Source organism: Haliotis rubra, unplaced genomic scaffold (assembly GCF_003918875.1).
Source record: "Haliotis rubra isolate DU_JTF1 unplaced genomic scaffold, ASM391887v1 Scf478, whole genome shotgun sequence".
NCBI classification, from domain to species: Eukaryota; Metazoa; Mollusca; class Gastropoda; order Lepetellida; family Haliotidae; genus Haliotis; species Haliotis rubra.
The window spans coordinates 431,315-449,039 of record NW_025767166.1 but is presented as its reverse complement, the minus strand read 5'-3'; the positions used below and the strand labels follow the sequence as shown (position 1 = coordinate 449,039).

Genomic DNA, 17,725 nt, shown 5'->3' with positions numbered 1-17,725 from the left:
ATCACGGTGGGGGACACCAGAAATGGGCTTCACACATTGTACCCATGTGGGGATTCGAACCCGGGTCCTGGGCGTGACGAGCCAACGCTTTAACCACTAGGCTACCCCACCGCCCCCAACATTAGTCAACAAGTCTACTTCATAGCTGTGACTGAGTTACGTGTCTGTTTTGGGGTTTACAAGCTGAATGGGATCAACACCAAGACTGATCTTGGGATTGCAGGAGTTGAGATAAGAGTCTCATTCATAAACATGAGTTAACGAAGTTATGTGTCACTGTTGAGGTGTACAGGACTTTACAAGCTGAGTGGTTGTGTGTATCACGGATCAACATGGAATTCAAAGCATTAAATGTCTTTTTTGTTAAGTAACAGAGAACTGAGATATCATATTGGCATTACTGGTGACCTTGGCAACAACTTTCTGGAGCACCATGGATGCGTGGTTGGTGATGACAGACAAAGGATCCCAATTAAGGCAAATCTTGGATTTGAACCACAAACATATCACTGCACCTGGACAACTGTGCCACTCCGACCCTTCAAGGAACACAGGATGCAGAGATCAATAGTCATAGTTTATTTAACTGTCTTCAGTATCTACAATGTACATAGCATGAACAATGTAATAACAGAAAGTGTTTTCTCATAAACTACCGTACCCAACAGAAATTAACGAACACCAGAGTATTTCATTTTGCAAGAGTAAATCTATCCTCGACTTGTGTGGAGTGTACATAACTTGTGTCCAAGTAGACTTAAGGTACTCCTATGACAAGCCACCAGCACAGGGTTGGTACAGACTATCAGATTATGTCAGATTGAAGGCATTTTTAGGGGCTTGTCATTGCCCAATTCACAATTGTAAAAAACTGTAGAAACATATATAACACATTAGTAGTTGACCATCAGAGGGAAATAGCTCTCAGCTAGGAAAGTTTTGCTTCACTATGAAGATTAATTAGCATGTCTGTATGAGCAACAATCCCTGCCGTAGGGCATGAGGAAACAGAGCGTGAAAGACCAGACTGTTCATTGATATCAACACAGACTTGAACATTTGTGACATAGAATCGGACACAAGTTATTCTCACGTCCATACCACTAGCAGCACTACAGACAGACCTGACAAACTACCAGTCTCATTACACATCATACTCCATCAAAAATAAACTGCAGTGCTTCAGATGGCGACATATTCCATCATACTCGGAAATGACGCCCATAACCAGTCAAGTGTATTATTGTTATCCCTACAAAAGATTCCAACAAACGTCTGACAAAGTTTCAAAATCGACTCATATTCATCCAATCAGGACACCTTCCTGTAATTTCAGTGTAACACGGACATGTCAGTCTCATCCAATGAAATGGAGATGTTGTTTTGGTATCACAAAATATGAAGGCATCCTGAATATTTTCAATCAAATTCACCACATCTCAATTACATCTAATGAAATCAGGACATCAGTTTCTTCGAACACAATCTGAAAAGTATCTCTAGGATTATGGTTTCATTGACTAATAACACCATGAAGTGTTGGTAAACTCTGTCTGCAGTGCTGTCATCACCATGGAGACCTATATACAAATCATATACTGTACAATTATAACACCATGTGCTCCGACCAGCATCAGCTCTGGTCATTAGAACAAGTGGGCTTGTTTGTGAGTTTGTTGTTTGGGATATGGGATATGATGACATGCTAACCAAGTCAGTGAGCCTGACCTCGAGATCCCGTTTGTCGCCTCTTATGACAAGCATGGGTTGCTAAAGACCATTTCTAACCCAAATCTTCACAGGTCAATAATTAGTTGGAGTGACTTGTGTTTAACACTCTGTTTTGAATGAGTGAGTTGAACAGGCCTTGGACAGTACTGCAGTAATGTCACGGTGTGTCAGCTTGATGTGGCCAGACAGCCGGAGTTGATGCAGGTGTTCAGTGAAAGCCCATGGGTATAACGCTCACAGCAAGCTCGGGATGTACACTATTTGTTCACATGAGCATAATCTGTAATTCCTTATAGTTCACAGGCTCTTCTCTAATTCTTTAAATACAGGGTGTGTTGACACTTATTCCCTCCCCAAGATTTGTGAAGAATGTGACCTCTACTATAGTATGACCTCCCACACCTGTGTGTGAAGGTCATCATATCTATGCCCACCCACACCCCTATATGTGAAGCATGTGACCCTGCTCTTAGCCCCTTCACAACCTTATATGTGAAGAATGTGACCCTACTTTTTACCCCTCCACTGTATCCCAAAATTTCTAAACAATGCTGCACGTCTTAATCTCCCCAAAAAGAACTACTACAAGTATTTTCTTAATTGACTCAACAAAGTTTATCAAAGGTATACTACAACTGTACACGATCTGCTATATGATTGAATGATTGCTTGCTAAGGATTACTGTAACCATAACAACTGCTGCTAGGGTGGCTGGCAATCACATCTGTCACCATAGCAACCACCTTGGCAACCACGACATTTGTAATTGTGGTTGCAGCATTTCCTTCCCTAAGGCTGGTGCGGCATGAGTCAATACTGTCAGCATCTTTGGAGCTGCCTAAACACATCGCTACACTTTGTGCTGTTATTCAAGTTTTAGTCCAACATTCCCGGTAATACCCCTCAGAAGAAATCTGCTGCCCTTGATCGTGTGAGACGCTTCTTGTTTGAGGCAGGAGTACTTTCAGTCCTGCTAGTGACTGGGGTGTTCTGGCCACTGCCCACTGACTTCTTCTTCTTCTTCTTCTTGCCTGACGTCTGTGCTGATGTGAGGCCGGCAGAAGCGGGAGACTTCAGGATGCCCTGTGTTGGGGTCATCCGGGGGTTGAAGGCTGGAATTGGGCTGAGTGTCATGCTGTCCTCAAACTCTGCAAGTACATACACAAGGATAAACTCACATGTCACATACTGAAAGTACATACACAAGGATAAACTCATCTGTCACATACTGCAAGTAAATACACAACTATAGACACACACTGCAAGTACATACACAAGGATAAACTCACATGTCACATACTGAAAGTACATACACAAGGATAAACTCATCTGTCACATACTGCAAGTAAATACACAACTATAGACACACACTGCAAGTACATACACAAGGATAAACTCACATGTCACATACTGAAAGTACATACACAAGGATAAACTCATCTGTCACATACTGCAAGTAAATACACAACTATAGACACACACTGCAAGTACATACACAAGGATAAACTCACATGTCACATACTGAAAGTACATACACAAGGATAAACTCATCTGTCACACACTGCAAGTAAATACACAACTATAGACACACACTGCAAGTACAGGCACAAGGGTAAACTCAAAGCAAGTACATATGCAAGCATAAACTCACTGCAAGTACATACACGAAGATAAACTCACATACTGCAACTACAGGATAAACTCATCTGGCACACACTGCAAGTACATACACAACGATAGACACACACTGCAAGTACAGGCACAAGGGTAAACTCAAGGCAAGTACATATGCAAGCATAAACTCACTGCAAGTACATACACAAGGATAACTGCATACTGCAACTACAGGATAAACTCATCTGGCACACACTGCAACTATATAAGCAAGGATAAACTCAGCTATCACACAATGCAAGTACATACACAAGGATAAACACACACTGTGTGTAAAGTAACCATGACAACCACTCACTCTGGGCGGTATTCTTCTTCATGTTAAACTTGACCTTCTTCTCACTGGCTGTCATCTCCGGTGTGGTCTTGGGGGCGTCATTTGTCTGTAAGACCACACCAAATGAAAAGCATGAAGCCTTGTGTCGGTTTACTTTACAAACATTAGGTGGTGAAAAGCTACTGTCAGAATAAGATTTGAAAGAGTCATTGAATCCTAGTGGAAAAATCTTGTGGAAAAACTGTAATTCCTGAAGTGAGTCTGTAAACATTAGGTGGTGAAAAGCTACTGTCAGAATAAGATTTGAAAGAGTCATTGAATCCTAGTGGAAAAATCTTGTGGAAAAACTGTAATTCCTGAAGTGAGTCTGTAAACATTAGGTGGTGAAAAGCTAATGTCAGAATAAGATTTGAAAGAGTCATTGAATCCTAGTGGAAAAATCTTGTGTAAAAGACTAATTCCTGAAGTGAGTCTGTAAATTTGGTTACACACAACTTTGGATATAGTTTCAGTCACAACATTCAGAGAGGACTGCAACACTTTCAGAATACTGGGACAAGTTATTTCTGGAATACATGCAATATTACATCTCGACAGCAAAACACTGGAAAAGCTGATGCTGATTTTAAAATCTAACTGTTTGTCGATCTTGATTAATTTCCATCAATATCTGCATAAATGTTGTGTGCATAAGAACAACATGTTTGTGCAGACAATGACAGCATGGAATATAGAGAACTTAGTAGACACATTTGATGGAAGGGTGTCTTGACTGAGAACCCCTGAGCAACACCATGAGCAATGTCCCAATATGATGATCTTTTTTTCATGTATACCCATTTTTAATGGCATAAACATGTCTTTTTAACGAAAAAAAGATTGAAAGTGCATCTCTCACCTTTTTAAGCGGTGTTTTCATCACCTTGGCGATGGCTTTCTTCACAAAGGCTGCAGGAGGGGTTGAAAGCTTCTCAAACTTTGCAAACGTCGATCCTTTTGGCGTTTTAATTTTCTTGTCCTTGACCTTTTTCTCTTGAGCCTTGACCTTGGCCTGATGCTTTTTGTTGGGCACCCATATCTCCGTCTCCCCCTCTTTCAGAGGCTCATCCTTTGTATCCCTGGTTACGATATCCTTCTCATTTTTCGTCTCCTGGCTTACACTTGCATTTACTTCCTTGGTCTCCTTGCTAACAATAACTTCATCTTCTTTCAATGGAAATGATTTTTTCTTTTTTCCTTTAATTTTGGTCTCACCATCTTTCACCTTGACCTTGATCCCAGTTGCTTCAGGTTCTGTTTTCGTTTTCTTTGGAGGTGAAACATCTTTCCCTTCAGTTTTCTCCTCAGTTGACTTTAATCTCTTCTTCTTTTTCGACTTCTTGCTTGAACTTGTTTCTTTCGTGGAATCATTTTTAGAAGTCAATTTGTTTGGTGGACTTGTGTTTATACATTTAACGTCCTGCACTTTATCCCCACTTGCACCTTTTGGGGAGTTACCTCCCTTGGACACTGACTTATCTCCCCCTTGTTCTGTCACTTCTGTAGACCCTTTCTTCTTCTTCTTTCTCTTCTTCCTCTTCTTCTTCTTTGGAGAATCTGTTTCTGCCAAAGTACTGCTGGTCTCTGTACTGATCTTTGTATCAGAATCAGTGGATGGAGTTAACTTGACTTTCTTCACAGCAATATTCTCAGATGCTGTTTCCTGGAGTTTCCGCTTCTGTTTCTTCTTCCCCTTCTTGACATCTCCATCTGTTTCTTCTGCAACCTCATCCTGTGTGTCCATTTTATCCTGTGCATCCACCTCGTCCGCCGCTTCTACAGAAGAAATAACAGAGAGTAAGTAACAGAGTCTGGATTTCAGACAGTACTAGTGAGTGAGTATGTTTGACGGCGCTTTTAGCAATATTCCAGCAATATCAGCGGGGGACACCAGAAATGGGCTTTACACACTGTGCCCATATGGGGAATCAAACCCGGGCCTCCTGCATGACGACCGAAGACTTTAACCACTAGGATACCCCACCACCCCTCATACAGTAGTAACGGACAGGGGTAACAGAGCCTGGGTTTCAGTCTAGTTCATTCTCAAGAACATTGTCATCAAAAATGTCCTCAAAATATTTGTATACTTTGGTATGATATATATAGAATGGTCCATCAAAATTTGTGATACAATCAAAATCACCGAGAAATGAATTATGAAGACTTTAAAGATATATACTTCTAGATATAACTGGGGCACCTTGCTGACGTTTCCTCTTCTTCTTCTTTTTAGGATTGAGATTCATCAGCCTCGTCACAGCATCCTCTAGATCTGCATCTGGGTCATATACCTCCGTCTCATCAGCAGCCTCAACAACACCTGCAGCAGCATTTTGCAACCTGCACAACATTCAGGTCAGGTCACGGAAGTAAACTAGGTGAGGTGAGGTAGGAGATGAAGTGAGGTGAGGTGAGTGAGTGAGGTGAGGTGAGGTGAGGTATAAGGTGAAGTGAAATTGGGTTTAACGTCGTGATTGAGAATATTTCGCTCATATGACGACGTGCATGCGTGTGTATGAGTTTGTGCGGCTGCTTGTACTAGCCCAGACTTAAGCTGATTTTATAGTGCTAGCCCACTGAGATACCATGCCGCAGTGAAGCATGAATACCCCACTCAGACACATTATACTCCGAGCCGACCAGTCTTTGTTGTACCCATTAATGCCGAGTGCCAGGCAGAGACCAAGAAGTACCATATTTTAACGTCTTTTGGTATGGCGCGGTCGGGGATCGAACCCGCGACCTTCCGCTCTCTGGGCGGACGTTCTAACCACTACACCACGGAGGCGGTCAGGTGAGGTATAAAGTCAAGGAATGTAATGTGAGGTGATGTGAAGTATAAATCATCGAATGTAATGTGAGGCGACTCGAGGCGAGACAAGACATAGACAGACCACTATAGTATGCTATACAGTGCTGGAGTTTCTTGTAGACAACCCGCCCGCACATCACAGGAGAACAGGTAGGCATGGAATAACTTTTGGCTAATATTGAAAATCATGCTGATTCTGACTGTACGACAAACTTGTCATTAAAACAAACACACACTGACAGCCACATCCTCTCGTCTGATCAGCCATATGGAATACTGAGGTGCATGCAAATATCTTCATTTGAGTGAGTGAGGGTTTCTTCAGACGCGATGCCATCCACGTCATGTTGACAGTGGTACATGCTGACTTGTAATGACCTCATGGCAAGTTTATTGAGTGCTACCAAAAAGGATTTTGTGTTACAGAATGGCTATTTGAAATACTGATGGGAAGTTTTGGCGCAAGTTAAAGAAATAAATGTGCAAGTTGTATGTTGTCATGTGGGTGATCACAATGAAGTGTGTGTGGTAGACATTCTCACCTTAAGACCGTTCTGTACAACAGCTGTCTGTTTGTTCCCCGACATCTCTCCTGGCTCCCCAAGTGGAACAGATGGTCTGTCAGCAGCAAGCAGTCAAACTGAAATAGTGAGTGAGTGAGTGAGTTTGGTTTTACGCAGCTTTTAGCAATATTCCAGCAATATCACGGCGGGGGACACCAGAAATGGGCTTAACACATTGTACCCATGTGGGGAATCGAACCCGGGTCTTCGGCGTGATGAGCCAACGCTTTAACCACTAGGCTACCCCACCGCCCCCAAACTGAAACAGAAGAAAAGTTGTATTATTCACTCAACATGCCTGGCGTAGTTTCACACATTGTACAAGCAGGATGTGAAATAGTGTATCAAAGATGCTGCAAAAGGATCTTATAATGTACCTGAACGATGAATAGTCATTATTTACTTGGTTTGATTGTTTGTTGTGTAATCATGCTAAATGTTGTATTGACCACTCATTTCCGTTACTCGCATCTTACAACAAGCACTGGATGTTAACAATCTGTTGTGATCCAGACCTTCACAACATAGTGCTAAAGGGTTATCTCAGAGTGAGTGAGTGAGTTGAGTTTTACGCCACACTCAGCAATATTCCAGCTATATGGCGGCGGTCTGTAAATAATCAAGTCTGGATCTGACAATCCAGTGATCAACAGCATGAGCATCGATCTGTGCAACTGGGAACCGATGACGCGTGTCAACCAAGTCAGCGAGCCTGACCACCCAATCCCATTAGTCGCCTCTTACGACAAGCATGGGTTACTGAAGGTTCATTTTAACCCAGACCTTCACGGGTCGAATTGTCTCAGAAGAACAGAAAGCCACGACAACATCAGTGTTGTTTGACAAGGCGCGGTTCAGAGTGTTTTTACTCACTTTCAGTTTGGGTTCTGAATCCTCATCGTAGCCAGAGTCCGAGTCGTCCTTTGCCCCATCCACTCCATCCTCTTCCGCCTCCTCCTTCTCTCCTTCCCTCCGCAACCTCTCCAATGTCTGCTCTGCCACGCTGTTGTAGACACTTCCTATGATTCTCTTTAACACCAGTGGCCTGGAAACAACACACCCTCCTGATTAGCTTGGTGTGAGGTCTACATGACATCCACATGACTGATTCACCTCAAGGGGCAATACAAAACTTGGACTGCTTAACAATTTACACCTGAAACTTTGGGGATGTGACACATGTGTCCTCTACAGGGCTGCATGTTAGTGAGTGAACGTTAACGTTAAGTGAGTGTAAGTTAACGTTAAGTGAGTGAATGTTAACATTAAGTGAGTGTAAGTTAACGTTAAGTGAGTGTAAGTTAACGCTAATGAGTGTAAGTTAACGCAATGTGAGTGTAAATTAACGCTAAGGAGTGAATGTTAACGCTAAGTGAGTGAGTGTAAGTTAACGTTAAGGAGTGTAAGTTAACGCTAAACTTTAAGAGTGAATGTTAACGTTAATGAGTGTAAGAGTTAACGTTAAGTGAGTGTAAGTTAACGCTAAGAGTGAGTGTTAACGTTAACGTTAAGTGAGTGAATGTTAACGTTAAGTGAGTGTAAGTTAACGTTAAGTGAGTGTAAGTTAACGTTAAGTGAGTGAATGTTAACGATAAGTGAGTGTAAGTTAACGTTAAGTGAGTGAATGTTAACGTTAAGTGAGTGAATGTTAACGTTAAGTGAACGTTAACGTTTAGTGAGTGAATGTTAACGTTAAGTGAGTGAATGTTAACGTTAAGTGAGTGAATGTTAACTACAAGCAAGGGAACGTTAAAGGTCACATAAACCCTAGGGGGTACAAATACATAAATCACCAACTGGCATCGTTATAAATGAAACGGTTAGGTCTACTAATGCCTACAGTGAATAATGCCTACAGGGAATAATAGCTACAACGTTTGCAGTGACAGCGATACGCTTACCTGCACACAAGTAGATTGTTCCACTTAGTGTGCACTATTGCCTACAAAGGGATTAGGGGAGGCCAGCAAGGAGAGTAAAGAGTAAGATCAAGAGTATTAAATCGTTAGCTAGCTTATGTTTTGATAATTCCATACGCATTTAGTTCTCACACGAGAAGGAAATTGAAGAGTAAAGTAATTAATAGAGAGATTATTAAAGGGAGAAGGAAATGTATTGCTTTAAAATTGAAGAATAGAGTAATTAATTGAGAGATTATTAAAGGAGAAGGAAATGTATTGCTTTAAAATGCTTGTGATACAGATCTTCATTGCAAATCATGGCAAATCCCAAGAAAGTCTAATACTTCACATCACAGAAAGGAGGACAGCAGGTACTCTTGGAGGATACCGCCACAGACTCAACAACAGGCTTACAGACGGTGTACACTGGAAGTGTGTTCAAGGTGGCTGCTTTGGCAAGTGTAATGACGGTCGGACAGTTTGTTCGAATCAGACCCCACACAACCACCCACAAGAAGACCAGGTAGCCCTGAAGATTGCCAGTTCCCTGAGGCAGCGGGTACAGACTGAGACGACGCAAGTTCAGGTGATCTCACGATGAGGAGATTTCCCGACTTGACCGAGGTGAAGCAGCAACAGTCAAGTCGCTCCATTCTATGAAGAGTGGACTCTACAAGCAGAGACGGAAGATGATGCCGCCACTTCCCCAGACGCCAGCGAGGTGAAATCTACCCGACTTCTTCAAGGAGACTACAGATGGACTGCCCTTCCTCTGCATTGATGACGGTGATGATGACAAGATTCTCTGCTTCGCCACAAGTGACCGCCTGACCCTCCTGCAAGAAGTGGACACCCTCTACATGGACGGCACCTTCTACTCCTGTCCTCCTCTGGGATCAGCTGTACGTCCATCCATGGCCTAGTCGGAGGGAAGACGACCCAGTTGGTCTTCTGTCTACTGCCGAATCGCCAACGCCAGCACCTATGAACGCCTCGCTACGCCTCCTGAACGACAAGATCCAGCAGACAACGGGATCGCCTTCAGCCTGATGTCATCCAGACGGATTTCAAATTGCTGCCATCAATGCTGTTGAGACCGCCTTCCCCAACTGCGACGTCCGTGGATGCTATTTCCACTACAGCCAGGCTCTCTGGAGGAAAGTACAGAACCTCGGCTTCAGCCAAGCCTACCAGCAGGATCCTGAGGTCCACAGATGGGTCTGACGAAAGCAGCAGCACTCCCTCCTCCCAGTGGCCATGGTACAAAATGCCTGGATAGAGGTCATGGACGACGCCCTGCCATTGGACAGAAGGATGAGTTCCAGGACTACATCACCAGCACCTGGGTAGACGCACTCATGCACGGTTCCGAGCCGGACTATGGAATCACCACGACACCAGCGCCCAAGGACTAACAATCATCTCGAGGGTTGGCATTCGTGATCTCAACAAGACCGGCCCAGAGAGCCCACCCAACATTTTCGCTCTTGTGAAGGTTCTGCAGAAGCTGGAGAAAGCGAGAGAAATAAGCTGGTGCAGATGGCTCATGGCCTCGGCCCCCACCCCACAAGAGGACGACACAGAAACTGACCAGAGACTCACTCGCCTGAAGGCTCCAGCTGACATCTGGTATCAAGACACCCCTGGAATTCCTGACTGCTGCAGGATATTTGATCAAGCTAGTTTGAAAACCAAATGACTATGTTGATGAATGTGTGAAACTGTGTGTATACATGTAAATTACTTTTTGGTTACCACAATGACTTTATTAATGAATGTGGTAGTTGACTGTGTGAAAGATGTATATATGTATATATAATCATGAATCAAATTAAGTTTTAATTACATTTTAATCCAAATAAATGATTATGTTTATTTATGTAAATTTATTTATCTCAAAACAAACTACTATGTGAAAGATATGAATAAAGTTTAAGAAAATTAAGAAAAATATGACAACAATGTGAAAGATATGTATATGAATGTACATATGTATATGAATGACCAAATAAAATGTCTCTCAACATAGAAAGTTACTGTTTTCTATATACTGTAGGCATTAGTGCACTTTGAAATAGGACCATGCCACTTTATTGAAAGGTTGAAGGCAGGTGCAATCAGCAGCACTGGTGCGTAAAGTTGTTTATTTAACACTGTAGGCATTAGTAGACTCCACCAATGAAACCCCGTCATTAAAACTACTCATTTCGACCTTTAATTGACTTAAATCGACCTTTTTGACAACAGTGCACAATTCTCACCCGCGAACGAAATTTCAACCAATCAGAGCGGCGCGTCTCTGTGACGTCATATGAGGAATAGCTTTGAGGGCCGATGCAGAATTCATCTACATTTTAGGGGGTAAATTATCTTGTTTACAGGCTTGTATAAACCTGAAATCGTGACAATTGTTGTGGAAAATGAAAGCTATATGTTCTCACAATCTACTGTCATTTCATTTTGTCTCCTGCTTTGCCTAGTTTCTGAGTTACAACTTGTTTTCATAGACGATTCTGTCAAAATCGATTGGTGTCATTAGGCCCTATTTGTATAATGACTGATCCAAATTGATCCCATTTCTGTGTTTTTTTACCTCGATATTTAATCATGTCATGTAAAAATCTGTTTGTATTCTCAAAACAGTGTCGGCCCATAAGTTTTCACATGCAATACAGCAATTAATACTCCCTTGTTGTAACCCGTGTTAGGTGGTATAAACCTACACATGTTATTTGTCATCATTCACTTGATGGTCAGTTAATGAATTTATAACAGGTATAATTAGTGGTAACACACTTAGATTACCCAACAAAGGTTCCATTTGGCATTTCTTGTGTTTGGAGTAAATATTCAACATTATAAACATCGATCAAAGGATTAACCGATAACACGCTGATTGATTAATTACTTTTATCTTACACAGCGGAATTGTCAAAAGGTAGTGTTTATGTATGTAGATTTACTAATCTATTCTGACTCCACTCTGTCGTGTCGGTGTCTGCGTAAAAACAATGTCCTTCTTTCAAAGGATTAACCGGCAATACATTGATTGATTGCCCATTATTGACTAACTAAATTACTGTTTTTAAAGAAAGGCGGACACTATGCAATTCGTTGCCAGGTGCTATCTTGGGTGACCAATGAGACTATACACCAAATACCTGAAAAGATTTATCACTTTTTCGTATATTAAACTGTTAAAAGACACATCATTTGGAACAGTTTGGTGGATATTGATGGATACATTCCTCGAACAAGGTAATGGCCTGATATTGTTCCTATAACTTTAATCTGTTTTAATTTTAATATTTGCATTTTGTTTTTATTCATTTGTCGTGAGCATTCAACAGAATCATTGTTTTCGCCGTGGAAGTGTAATGAGACAGACAACATGCACTAGGTGTGTGTGTGCTAATTATGATTCACATTGGCAAACTATAAAATGTCTAGATATTACAGTTCTGTTATAAATTCACTATATAAGTATCAGCAGATCGCCTGCTTTTATTAAGTTTCAAAATGCATACAAGTATGATAATAAACTAATTAGGCTTATAAGACCAAATATAAAGACGACATTGACTAGTATCTACATACTGGTGAGTGGACATTAACCATGTGAATGTAGCAAGAAATTTATCACAAGCAGTATTGTGACTTCTCGACCCCACCTCGCCTGCGGAAGAAATCGTTATGTTATAAGTTGTGTCATGCAAAATCCGTTTGGTTATGATTCCAATACATATTTAACTACGAGTAGAAAGTAGTTATGATTTTCTAACTTGATGAAAACAAACTATAATCTCATTAATTCTAACAGATTTTTTTATTTTAAAAATGATGGCGCCTCTGTCGGAACATCCGCCAGTCTGAGGATAAATGGTATTTAGGTTTGTTTTCACCGAAGTTACAAAATCAAAACTACTTTCTACTGGTAGTAAAATATGTATTTTATTGATGGCCAATAGGATTTTGCATGACATAAGCATATAACATAACAATTTCTCTCGTGGCAGCGAGGTGGGTGTCAATATAATACTACTTACAATATTATTGTTACTTCGACCACAACCTCACTTCCGAGGAAGAAATCGTTATGTTACAAGTTGTGTCATAGAAAATCTTTATGGTCATCAATCATATGCATATTTTACTACAACTAGTAAGTAGTTTTGATTCTTTAACTTCCGCGGAAGCAATCTGAACACAAGTAAGATATCGCTTCAGGCTTCCACAACGCCGACTTCAAGACTCTCACAAACATAACCCATTTAGCACGAACCGCGGGTCCTGTGGAAATCTGTGCATGGGGACACCATCACCCGACCCCTAGGAGCAATTGACGACAAAGCAACGATTCGGCATGTCGCCGTTGATGTCGAGAAATCATCAAAATGATGAGCGTGCTACACATTTTCTATACAACTAACTGAAAATCGTTCCTCATATGACGTCACTGCAGTGCTCTGGCGACAGAGTTACGTAACCTGTCTGTGGTTTCGTTGGCGGGCGAGAGGGAAGCAGGCGACTTTTTGGCCACTTTTAATCGCTCGGTATTAATTAACCACAAGTTTTTAAAGAATAAATTTGGTGTTCCGCATAAGACTAACCACAAATCTTTCATATGTAATGGTTAAAAGAGTAACAAAAAACAAAGTTTATTGGTTCTTTAAGGTCAGGTGAGTGAATGTTAATGGTGAATGAATGTTACTGACTGACTGAGTTTAGTTTTAGGCTGCTTTTAGCAATATTCCAGCAATATCACGGCGGGGGACACCAGAAATGGGCTTAACACATTGTGCCCATGTGGGGAATCGAACCCGGGTTTTTGGCGTGACGAGCCAACGCTTTAACCACTAGGCTACCCCACCGCCCCGAGTGAATGTTAACATTAAGTGAGTCAATGTTATCGTTAAGTGAGTGAATGTTAACGTTAAGTGAGTGTTAACGTTAAGTGAGTGTAAGTTAACGTTAAGTGAGTGAACGTTAACGTTAAGTGAGTGTAAGGTAACGTTAAGTGAGTGAATGTTAACGTTAAGTGAGTGAATTTTAACGTTAAGTGAGTGAATGTTAACGTTAAGTGAATGAATGTTAACGTTAAGTGAGTGAATGTTAACGTGAAGTGAGTGAATGTTAACGTTAAGTGAATGTTATTGTTAAGTGAGTGAATGTTAATGTTAAGTGAGTGAATGTTAACGTTAAGTGAGTGAATGTTAACGTTAAGTGAGTGAATGTTAACGTTAAGTGAGTGAATATTAATGTTAAGTGAGTGAATGTTAATGTTAAGTGAGTGAATGTTAACGTTAAGTGAGTGAATATTAACGTTAAGTGAGTGAATGTTAACGTTAAGTGAATGTTAACGTTAAGTGAGTGAATGTTAATGTTAAGTGAGTGAATGTTAACGTTAAGTGAATGTTAACGTTAAGTGAGTGAATATTAATGTTAAGTGAGTAATGTTAACGTTAAGTGAGTGAATGTTAACGTTAAGTGAGTGAATGTTAACGTTAAGTGAGTGAATGTTAACGTTAAGTGAGTGAATGTTAACGTTAAGTGAATGTTAACGTTAAGTGAGTGAATGTTAACGTTAAGTGAGTGAATGTTAACATTAAGTGAGTGAATGTTAATGTTAAGTGAGTGAATGTTAACGTTAAGGGAGTGAATGTTAACTACAAGCAAGGGAACGTTAAGGTCAGGTGAGTGAATGTTAATGGTGAATGAATGAAAGAGTGAGTGAATGTTAACAGTGAGTGAATGTTTACGTTAAGTGAGTGAATGTTGCCGTTAAATGAGTGAATGTTAACCTTAAGTGAGTGTTAACGTTAAGTGAGTGAATGTAAGAGTGAGTGAATGTAAGAGTGAGTGAATGTAAGTGTGAGTGAATGTAAGTGTGAGTGAATGTAAGTGTGAGTGAATGTAAGAGTGAGTGAATGTAAGTGTGAGCGAATGTAAGTGTGAGCGAATGTAAGAGTGAGTGAATGTAAGAGTGAATGAATGTAAGTGAGTGAATGTAAGAGTGAGCGAATGTAAGTGTGAGCGAATGTAAGTGTGAGTGAATGTAAGTGTGAGTGAATGTTATCGTTAAGTGAATTTTAGTGAGTGAGATATTGTTTAGTGAGTGAATGTTTATGTGAAGTGAGCGTAAGAGTGAGTGACTAGTGAGTGTTTAGGTCGCGTGAGTGGACAGATTACGTTACAAAGGGAACAGATGACGAACATGATGACTGAGCGGACATACCTTCTGCCAGTCTGCAGGTAGTCATCAAACACTGTGAGGAGAGACAGAATCTGGTGACCATCCAGCTGAAGTAACCAATCAGAATGGAGCATTAGGGAGTACTCAACCAATCAGATCTTCCATATCAAATAGCAATCATGCAATCAAAATAATACCTGATGAAAAGATCTTGAAATGATCCAGTCATTGAGAACCAGTCATGGTTCATTTTTCCAGCTTGTTCGTTATCATTACCCTACACAATATTTTTCATTGAGTTAGGATCTGTTTGTCTATGGGATTGTCTTATCTTTGATCATATATGGCACCTTCATCCTGTTTTTAGCTTATAAGCATGAGTGATTGAGTGAGAATGGTTTCACACATTGTACACGTTTGAATCAAAAGTGTCTTCTTAGTATGACACGCTAACTCATTTACCCCTAGACTACCACATCACATTCATAAATTAAATCATTCGCAAATGACAGTTTAACATACTTTTGTGTATTTCAACAATTGTAAGCCTGTTCCTTCGTCACTTACTTCAGCCTTACTCCTGTAGGTTTAGGTTGAAAAGAGAAGATCTAGTTTGTTCATCACGTCTCAATTCTGGCCAATATGTCAGTGTTTTATATTTGAACTTTATAGGGCCAGGAAAGGCCCTTATCCTATCTCAACCTTTGTTCAACATTTACACGCACCTGCTGGGCTCCAACCCTGGCAAGCTCCAACAGATAGATATCAGCCAAGTGCATAGCGAAACCGTCAGGGACGTTGTCTGACGCCGTGTTCAGAGTTGTCCCACGTAACACTGTTGCCAGTTCGGCAATCATCTCCTCCGCCCACTGTCCCTGTCTCAGCAGCACAAACATCTCATGCAGCATCTGACGAGTCATCTGGAAACATGGCAGTCAGTCAGAGCGGCACTGAGGACATGACTATCAAGTTCTGCTTGATGTAAATAACACTGAACATAACATTCATTACATTAGAACTCTGTATTTTTACTACATGACAAAATGCTGTAAAGCACTGACTAGTATTGCAATTCTGTCTTACTCCAGGACAAACTGTCCCTTCACTGACCATCATGAACTTGTCCAGCCGCTGTCTGTCGATGCCGTTCCACTCTCGAGCTTCTGTCACCAGAAACACCTTGAAGAACTTCATGGCTGCTGCAGTGTTGGAGAAACTGAAGACGAGCCCTGTGATGTGGACTGCCAGCTCCTCCTGGTGGTAAACACAGAGATCAGTAACAAGGGCAAGGATGGCAAACAGAAGAATGAAAAAACTTGCAGCTACTAAGACAACGACCCAGTCAATACATACTCACCAGGACAACTGACCTATAAGTTTATATATAATTTCCATCAATATGTTTGTGCTCCATTTCACGAATTTAAGTAGTTTTCCTGATTCTTCAGTTAACGCAGTACTATAAAGTGAAGCTTAAGGGGTCGTTGTCGGCATGGATACTACAGATATGTACCCCAGGTACGTTTCTGTATACAGATATGTACCCTCACCATACTGAGAATACAGAAATGTACCCTGTCATGCTGTTGTATTAGATACATTTGATTGTGTTTTATAAGTAATGAGAATACACAGTAACTGAGTAACGGATATTTCGCAATGCATATGAATGCCACTCGCAATCAGTAGAACGGGAACAACTACATGCGGTTTTGGTTTTGTATTGCGGAATATGGACTCGTCTGCCCTTTAGAGTACCGGGTACTTTTCTGTATTTTGACTTTGTTTAGGGTACGTATCTGCAGTAACTGTGCCGACGACCCCTTCAGCTACAGTGAAGGTCTGAATGAGATTGGCCTGGAGGCAGAGTATAGTGGATATCCTACGCAGAAGTTGTCCAACCAGCCCCACGAACACCCTCTCCCCTCTTCCAGCCACATATTCTAAACCTTGGATAGGATTGCGTACCTGTAGCAAGGGCTTGTCTTGCATCCACATGCAGTAATGAAGACCCTTCCATAGCTTGATGAGATCTTCTTCCGTCAGTCCTGAAACAAAGTCGCCAATCAACAATCACCATCCCAATCATGTATTGGTGCGCGAAAAACGAAGCTCTCACGTGTCGACAACGAGGAGTGAGAAATACCAGTACAATGAAAACAACTGATAACCACGCGATGTCGTGTACCTGGTTTAGCAGCGGACTTTGAATGGATATATTTTCTTAGTTTCTTCAGGGCCTTATTGCGTATTTTCTTCTCATTTGCAGCCAGTTTTTGAGCGAACTGAATCTCGGCACTGGGAGCCGCCATCTTAACCATGTGGTCTGCCGGAAGTGCAAGAGCGACAACTCTGTAAGGTTAGGTGAAAACGAAATCGAGTGGTTGAGCGTGTTTCTTTTTCAACGTTTTAAAAGGTACTTCAGTAGATGAAGTGAAAAAATGTGTTCAAACGTGTCACTTTCAATATAGTTGCCGTCCTACATACAACTATGATAAATACACTATTCATTTATATGGATTATACCTGAG

The 17,725-nt window shown here is 41.2% G+C and overlaps 1 protein-coding gene across 1 annotated transcript; it reads right to left on the bottom strand.

Moving 5' to 3' along the window:
- Nucleotides 1-564: 564 nt before the first annotated feature.
- LOC124290918 (ribosomal RNA processing protein 1 homolog A-like) lies at nt 565-17,518 on the bottom strand. The gene is made up of 11 exons (XM_046727757.1): nt 17,383-17,518; nt 17,163-17,242; nt 16,305-16,448; nt 15,920-16,114; nt 15,237-15,301; nt 7,974-8,145; nt 7,080-7,177; nt 5,926-6,065; nt 4,582-5,498; nt 3,705-3,789; nt 565-2,880 (listed from the first exon to the last, which is right to left on the bottom strand). Exons 1-11 carry the CDS (start codon nt 17,513-17,515, stop codon nt 2,636-2,638), a joined length of 2,274 nt encoding a protein of 757 aa, XP_046583713.1. The 5' UTR covers nt 17,516-17,518; the 3' UTR covers nt 565-2,635.
- Nucleotides 17,519-17,725: the final 207 nt, after the last annotated feature.

Bases quoted from the DNA above. Each gene is read 5' to 3' on its own strand.
- LOC124290918 (XM_046727757.1), bottom strand. From the start codon at position 17,515: ATGGTTAAGATGGCGGCTCCCAGTGCCGAGATTCAGTTCGCTCAAAAA. The intron at 7,178-7,973 runs GTGAGTAAAAAC...TCACTATTTCAG, and splicing joins ATTCAGAACCCAAACTGAAA to TTTGACTGCTTGCTGCTGAC. The intron at 2,881-3,704 runs GTGAGTGGTTGT...ATGTACTTGCAG, and splicing joins GAAGAAGAATACCGCCCAGA to AGTTTGAGGACAGCATGACA.